The 8012-nt window shown below is 42.8% G+C and overlaps 1 protein-coding gene across 1 annotated transcript; it reads right to left on the bottom strand.

Moving 5' to 3' along the window:
• Positions 1 to 3432: 3432 nt before the first annotated feature.
• On the bottom strand, positions 3433 to 4334 carry SF3B5 (splicing factor 3b subunit 5). The gene has a single exon (XM_048489347.1). It carries the CDS (start codon positions 4169 to 4171, stop codon positions 3911 to 3913), a length of 261 nt encoding a protein of 86 aa, XP_048345304.1. The 5' UTR covers positions 4172 to 4334; the 3' UTR covers positions 3433 to 3910.
• Positions 4335 to 8012: the final 3678 nt, after the last annotated feature.

Here is an 8012-nt window from a genome sequence, read left to right as displayed (position 1 = left end):
TTGCTCTTCAGGCAGGACATAACCCTACTTTCTTGCAAAGGCTTCCACTATCCCAAGGAGGCACCCCATCTCCTGAGCTCATGTCTTACGAGGCTTCTGATGGAGATATTCACCTCTAGATTCACAATCACAAAAAAGAGAATTCTCCCTCAATACCTGTAAATGAAGATACTATAAGGCTGAAAAATAAGTGAGGAAAAACTTGATAGTCCCTTTTGACTAGGGGAGTTCCTCTTCCACCAGCTGGGTGGGGAAGGATACCTTCCAATCCACTGATGAGGAAAACCTTCATGGTAAGTCCAATATTTCATTCTCCATCAGTTGTTGGAATGTAACCTTGTGTTGAATATTGAAAAGCTCTGTTATCCGAGGTGAGAAAAAAATTGAATCGAGAGGAATCAAGGAGCTACTTTTAAAAAGATTTCTATTTAAAATAGCCACAGCCCAAGCAAACTTGTTCAGTTGTACCCCCTCAGCAAAATAGAGGCCAAAGCCCAAGTCTATATGTGTAATGTAATGTATACATCGGTGAAAAGGTATATAGTGGCCACTCTAACAAAAAAGCAGTCACCACTGAGATTGGTGGGAGACACTGATGAGCATGCTTTGATGCATCTGGATAAGTTTGACAATGGTGCTGTCTTTCTTCTGTTGAGTAAGAATATGATCAACAGGAATCCAGAGATATGAGATTGTTTCCCTCTTAGGAAATTATGTTGGGTTCCTCAGACCGCTAATTTATGCTAGACCCATTGCACAGAATGGCTGCAGGTAGAAGACAGATGTTCTGGTCCCTGTGGAATAAAGAGCTAATAGATAGCAAGAAGGGATTATAAGTAAAGTTATGTCCTGAAAAGAGCAGACCTCAGCCCGGGGGAAGATAGTTCTGAAGCCTTCCTTGCTAAGATTTAGGGCACAAAAAGATACTTTGAATGCTTTAATTCTCGGTGTAGCAGTTCTCAAGCTTTCGAGGGGGATTTGAGAACTCTCAACACTCTGTAGAGCTTCCATGAAGTGAAACCATGCTGAGAATGAAGGCTGACAAGGGCTGCTTCCCTCTGGGAAGGATGTAACAGACTGTGTCTAACAGGTGATATGTTCTGCAACAGAACATGGAACCCACAAAAGGTCAGTACCTGGCAGTGAAAAAAGTTGGTTTTAATCTATTAATCTAATTTATCTTGGAGGTAGAGATGAACCTCAAATACCTGCCATGCTGGTGTTGTTTGGGGACACCAAGAGGACCAGGCAGAGGACACTCCACCTCTTGGTTACTGCACAAAGATTCTTGAATTTTGAGCCCCTCATCTGGATCCAGGTCCCACTGAATGAACAAGTCTACCTTCAGGTTATGAATCCCTTAAGATGTTGATCTCAGTAACAAGAAGAGGGGATTATTTGCAATGGAATAGTAGAGTCATTTTCTGTTGGAGAGTTTAAGGCCTTGCAGCTCCTTGATGCCTGGGAAGATGTTTACCATTTGTTGTCGGTGAGGATGAGGCAGACTCTATCAAGGGCTGGAAGGAGAATACTGCAAGTGAAAGCACTTTATGATCCAACTATTACTTATTTATTCAGCTTTTACCCTGCTCTTTTCTGACAAGTTGGGCTCAGTGCAACTGCTAGTAAAATTTGTAATTAAGATGCATGAATAACATTAAAACCTGTTAGTTTTTTACAGGGCACCAGTAAGAAAGGAAAGGACAGGCCAATTAAAATTCTAATAGGAAAAAAGAATAATAGATAATAAAGGAAAAAGAAAGGGGAGAAGAGGGAAGGGGAAGATGGACTATCACTGTCCTCAACTGTAGACCTGGTGGAACATCTCAGTTTTGCAGGCCCTGAAGAATTGCATCAGATTCCAGAGCCTGGGTCTCACTTGAAAGAGTTCCACCAGACTAAGGCCAAGCCCAAGAAGACTCTTGCTTTGGTCAAGGATAGCTGGATGCTTTTGGGGCCAGGAATCACCAGTGAGTTGTATCCTGACAAGCAAAGCACTCTTTTTGTGGGGGTGGGGGGGAGTTTATAACAAGAAAAGGGGTTCCATATATATGAAGGTCCCAAACTATTATGGGCTTTAAAGATCAATACCAAAACTTTGAATCTGATTCAGTACTCCACCCAGAGCCAGTGCAGCTGACAGAGCCCTGGCTGAATGTGTGCCCACATAAGGATCTCTGCTGCCTCATTCTGAACCACTTGGGAGTTTCCAGAGCAGCCTCAAGGGTAGCCCTGCGCAGAGCAAGTCACAATACTCTAACCTGGAGGTGACCACCGTATGGATCACAGTGGTTAGATCAGGGAGAGATAGTAGGGGGCCAGTTGCAGGATCTGGCGAAGGTAGAAAAATACCACACTGGCTACGCTGGTGACCTGTGCTCCATTAAAAAGAAGGCATCCAAAATCAACCCGATTCTTAACAGACAGTGCTGGTGTCAACTGGTGCCAGCTTGAACTGAGCTATGGGCGCTTCTATGGATGGGCCCATCTGGCACCAGTGTTTTGGAGCGAGATAGAACCAGCTGTCTTCTTCTAAGATAGTTCAGGCTTGATTTGATCTATAACCCATAGATTTTTGTTTTGGCAGCCCTCAATATCCACTTACATTCTCTTGCAACACATTTCAAAGGAATCTACTTTCTTCCCCTAGATATCTTAAATTATTGAAGTTACTCCAACAAGACCTCTGTTATTAATGTTGTTGTATGCTGCCCTGAGCCTGCATGGCGAAGGGTGGCCTACAAAATGAATTAAATAACACTTTTCATTCCAAGAATGGGGGGAAAATACATTATTAACCCACATATATTTGAAGTTAAGCAGGCTATAGCCGGAAGGTCATAAAAGAGAATGAGATGGTTACAAAAGTTAAGAGGGAAGTTTACTCAAAACTATGGAAAAGCAAAAAAGTAAATTATGAAAAAAAGCCCATACTGAATATTAACATTTTTTGAGCAGGGCAAGGAATTGAACTGTTTTAACCATTTGGAAACCCTAGAAGTATCAGTGAATTTTGAGGACGAATGGATGTTATACCCATATTGCAGTGGAAATCAGCTGTGTACCCCCCTCTCAAATCATCCTAGCACTGCTGCACATTTGTGCAGCATTTGAATACACAATTTAGCAATAGTGAATTTCTACAATGAACAAAGGAATACATTTCCAAGTGTGTTGATGCATCACATAAACAAAACTTCCAAGAAGCTTGTGGCAAAAAGATGCAGATTACAGAACATCTTGTGCATCCATCTATCAAAATAAGAATTTCAAAAGGATCAGAGTAATGCAAGAGCAGAAGCAACCTATTTTAGTTTACAAATATGCAAATCAAATTTCTGGTCACATTTCATCTTGCAGCATACCGAAGTAAAGTGGCTGATGCTCCCTGCTTGGTCTCCATTCACTCCAGCTACATAAACTTACACAAACTTTTTTAAAAAAAACAGGCAAGGCATTTATTATAAAGCTTTTACCAGAATTCCCCCAAAACCTCTTACAAGTACTTAGATAGAAAAACCGGTATCAAGAGTCCTGAACACAAGTCACTTGCATTCTTGTCCCCCTAAGAAAGTCAGAGAAACCGGCCACTGTAGTTGTCTCAGTCTCTGGAGCACCCGTCACACTCGGAGAGCTGGTGTCACTCCCAACCCGCATTCCTCTCCACCATGCTGGCCAGAAAACGACAGGATGGAGTCAGTCCTGAGGGCGACAAGCCAGTCCGATGCGATCGGGTCCAGGGAGGGCAGCCTTGGACAGGGACGTTCAGGGTCGCGTGGGCCATCTTCACAGCTGAGTCCCCGAGCTTCTCGTTCCCTTCCAGCGGGCGCCCAGGGCAGGCAGGCGGGCGGGCGGGCGGGCTAAGGCGCGGTCTCTTTTCCTCGCTTGGGGGACAGGGGATCAGAGCCACTCAGGACTCGTCCGGCTTGTCGGCGGGAGGCCCGCACGGCTGCAGCATCTTCTCCATGAGGTTGAAGCGGACGCGTGCCTTACTCTCGTCCTCGGCGATGGCGAAGTAGTTGAGGAGGTCGAAGTGGCCCATGTAGGAGCAATAGGAGTCCCGGTGCTGGTTGACCAGCCACTCCCACTTGGTGGTGTCCGCGTGGCCCGTCCCGATGTACTTGGACTGCAGGTGCTCCAGCTGGCTGTGGATCGTGTACCGGTCCGTCATTGTGGGGAAAACGGAGGAGACGACGCCGCCAAGCGAGAAAGAAAATCTAACACGGTACAGCCGGCTGATCGACTCTTAGAAAATGGCTCCCGGAAGAGCCTCCGAGCGCGCACGTGAAACGCTTCCCCTTCCGCTGGAATGGCTCCTTCCCAATCGGATGCTGTATCGCAATCGGCGGCGAAAGGGGAGGTCGGAACTCTTTGCTTTAAACGCTTTCATTTTCCTCCAGTTCAAAATGGCAGCTCATATTGCGAAGCTCTCGCCTTGCATCATGGGACTGGTAGTCTTTGACCGGAGGCTGTTTAAATGAGGAACTTCAAATTATTTTCCGGCCGTGGGAGGGTTTCTATGACTGCTGGTGCAATACTTTAGGTATGGTTCCTCAGATCCAGTGGTGGGATTCAGCCTATTCGCCCCTATTCGGTAGAACCGGTAGCTAAGTTTTTGTCTAGTTCAGAGAATGGTTGTAATCCCACCACTGAGTCCTTTCGGAACCGGCTGTTAAATTATTTGAATCCTATTACTGCTCAGATCCCATCCCTTAACCCTGTGAAGTGAAAGCAAAGACTACTTCTGAGAATGCAGATACCCTCTCCTCCAAGCATGCAATCCTAAAAACCCTTTTCTGGGAGCAAAACACTTATGAACGTCTCTTACCTTGAAAATCTCACAGGGGTTGCCATAAATCAGCTGTGACTAGATGGCAAAAAAACCTAATTGAGTAGGATTTTGAGTAGTCCTCTTTTGTGTCTAAATTGTATACAGCAGATTTGACCTTTGGGTTTATTTCTTGATAGAAATTAAATGTTGGTTGCTTGGAAGGATATTCCCACCTGTTTTCACAGTTCAAACCAGAATAGATCTATGGGAGCAAAAGCACTCCCTTCACAGGTCTATCACCTAAAAACAGGTGTAAATACATGCCTGCTGTGTGAACAATAGTTGGTTGTTCTTTTCATAGTTTTAAACAAATCAATCCTCATGGAAAAGAAGAAATGTACACAAACCAGACATTAAAATCACCATATTCAGTAATCAGTGGAAGATAATTTCAAACTACAAAAACTGTGTTTCGACCTGACATTAAAAAATTGAACAAAAAAACTTTAAAGGAAGCCTCCAACTGTGAACTTGCTGAATTGGAATGTAATCAGAGGCTTCAGACTATTTCTCCTGAGTTTGAATCAATGCTTAAATGTTTGTCTTGTATAACTTCTTTCTTTTCTTTTCTTTCTTTCTTTCGCTATCAAGTTGCAGCCTACTTATAGTGACTCTGTAGGCCCTACAGTATAGGGCAGTGATTTTCAACCCGGGTTCCGTGGTACCCTGGGATACCGTGAGCATGTCCCAGGGGTACCGTAGCAATGCTACCTCCCCTCACTTTTGTGGTGTCTCCTGCCGGCGCCAGCAAGGACATGGAGCTGGCTCGGGGCAGGGCCTGCCACAAGGTCAGCAGCCACTTCCCCCCACCCCCCCAGTTCTTCCCTTCACCCTGGGAGGGGAAGGTGGGGGTGGTGCAAGCAGGGGCACTGGGAGGGGAAGGTGGGGGGGATGGCAGGGGTACCGTGAGAAATGAAGAGTGAGGTCAAGGGTACCGTGACATCGAAAAGGTTGGTAAACACTGGTATAGGGTTTTCACACCGTTAAGACATTCACAAGTAGTTTGCCATTGTTTGTCTCCATAGTATTCCTTGGTGGTCTTACATGAAAATACTCACTAGGACTGACCCTGGTTAGCTTCCAAAATCTGATGATATTGGGCTAGCCTGGGCTATCCAGATCAGGGCCACTATAGCTACATCTTAATAAAAACCTGCAATAGCCAACCTATCATTAGCCTAACAGCTTAGTATAGTTAAAGGTCTTTGGATTTCTTCCTGGCTATCTTTTAACCTTAATTTTACATAATTACATCACACTCTGTACTTTATATATTTCATGATCCTTTAATCCTGAGGATTCACTCTATAGCATCTGAAAAAAATAAAGTGTAAACATGAATGCTTATGCTAGAATAAAATTCTGTTAATCTTAAAGGCGCCACAGGTCTCCAGCACACCATCAAAGCTGACCCTTTTGAATGATTAAAGTCCCTGACAAAGTAAAATAAAATAAACAAGATGAGGGGATCACTCTGTACTTTTGCCTCTGCAGTTAGCTTAAATGGCCGCTAGATGTCAGAATTACTTATCTGAGATCATCTGGTGGTGCAGCATTCAAGGAACTACCACTAACAGAAATAAGGATGAAAGGACAATTGGGTGTTTTCGCCTTTGGGAGGGAGCAGATTGGATTGAGACTTATCCCTTTCCTACTGCTCTGTCTTCTCATTTATAAATACAATTATTATTATTATTATTATTATTATTATTATTATTATTATTATTATTATTATTATTAATGTTCACATACTCAGAAATATTCGCCATGATATTAAAAACATAGCAGGAACCACAAAGCAAGAAATTGAGCCTTAACCTCCGGAATTGCAAGTTTGTACATTAAATGTTTAAGATAATACATATTAATCTGTAATGGAATATTTTACAGAGATTTCTGCAAATCTGTAGCACCACCAGTACTTTTGGAAAGGATACCAGAAATCACTGCAAAGGTTACACATATATAATTGGTACACACATCATGTTTTTTTTTCATGATTGCATCTTCATGGTTATTTCACATGGAAAAAAAAGGAAAATAGTTGGATTTTCAGTAGATCATCAAGTCATTAAAAGTTTAAATGACCAGGCTATTATTGGACACTTGTAATAGTAATGTTACAATAACAATTATCTGACTCTTATCAGTGAAAACACACTGTTGTTAAAGGAGAAAAAAATTATGTAAACATGGACTCCCATTTCTACAATGAAACTGATAAAAATCAGTACAGAAAGCAGTTGAATAGTGTAATCTGTAACAGCTTGGCACTTTCACACAAGCTGAATAATGCACTTTCAATCCACTCTCAATGCACTTTGCAGCTGGATTTAACTGTACGAAATGGCAAAATCCACTTGCAAACAATTGTCAAAGTGCACTGAAAATAGATTGGAAGCACAGTGTGTATGAAATTAGAGTACATGCACTCTTCCAGGCTGTTGAGTTCAGCAGCACTGTACAATATGTACTCTACAGCAAACCATATTGTCAACATCAGTAGAACATTTATCATTTCCACTCCTTTTTTTCATGAACTGATAACTGTAGATTCAAAATCCTTATCTTGACAGAACTCTACTATCTTTACTCTGCATGAGTTAAAATCCAACTGTAAACATGCCAGTGAGTCAGCAGATGAGCTCCCTGAGACAGTTAATAAAAGGTCTACATAGAAGCTCAGGAAAGGGTTGTGAACTGAGTGGGTAAAAAAGCAGATTAAAAATGGTTTAAATGAATAAATAAAACTCCAGGTTGGGAAATTTTTGCTGATTTGGGAGTGGATCTTGGGAAGGGCAGGGTTTGGGGAAGGGAGGAAACTCAGTGGAGTATAATGCCATAGAGTCCATTTTCCAAAGTGGCCGTTTTCCCCTAGTTCAACTGATCTCTGGAGATAACAATGCTGACTTATTTTGAAGGACTGTTGAAATGATTATTCAGATCTTGTATGTAGTTTTAGCACACTAAGGCACTGTACTAATCCCTAATTGTCCTTTGAATTCACTGTAGTAAATATTATATATAGTAACACACAAGTTCTGGGGAAGAAAGTGGGGGGGGGAGGGGAGAAACAGTTCTGGAAAAGGGGCCTGTCCTTAGCCTACTTCAGCTACACCCCTCAAAGAAAGAGGGAGCATCTGTCTGGCCAGTCCAGAGCAGGAGGTGCCTCACTAAGACA

The sequence above is a fragment of the Sphaerodactylus townsendi genome, linkage group LG01, assembly GCF_021028975.2.
Source record: "Sphaerodactylus townsendi isolate TG3544 linkage group LG01, MPM_Stown_v2.3, whole genome shotgun sequence".
Taxonomy (NCBI): domain Eukaryota; kingdom Metazoa; phylum Chordata; class Lepidosauria; order Squamata; family Sphaerodactylidae; genus Sphaerodactylus; species Sphaerodactylus townsendi.
This window is presented reverse-complemented; position numbering and strand designations above follow the sequence as displayed.

Bases quoted from the DNA above. Each gene is read 5' to 3' on its own strand.
- SF3B5 (XM_048489347.1), bottom strand. From the start codon at position 4,171: ATGACGGACCGGTACACGATCCACAGCCAGCTGGAGCACCTGCAGTCC.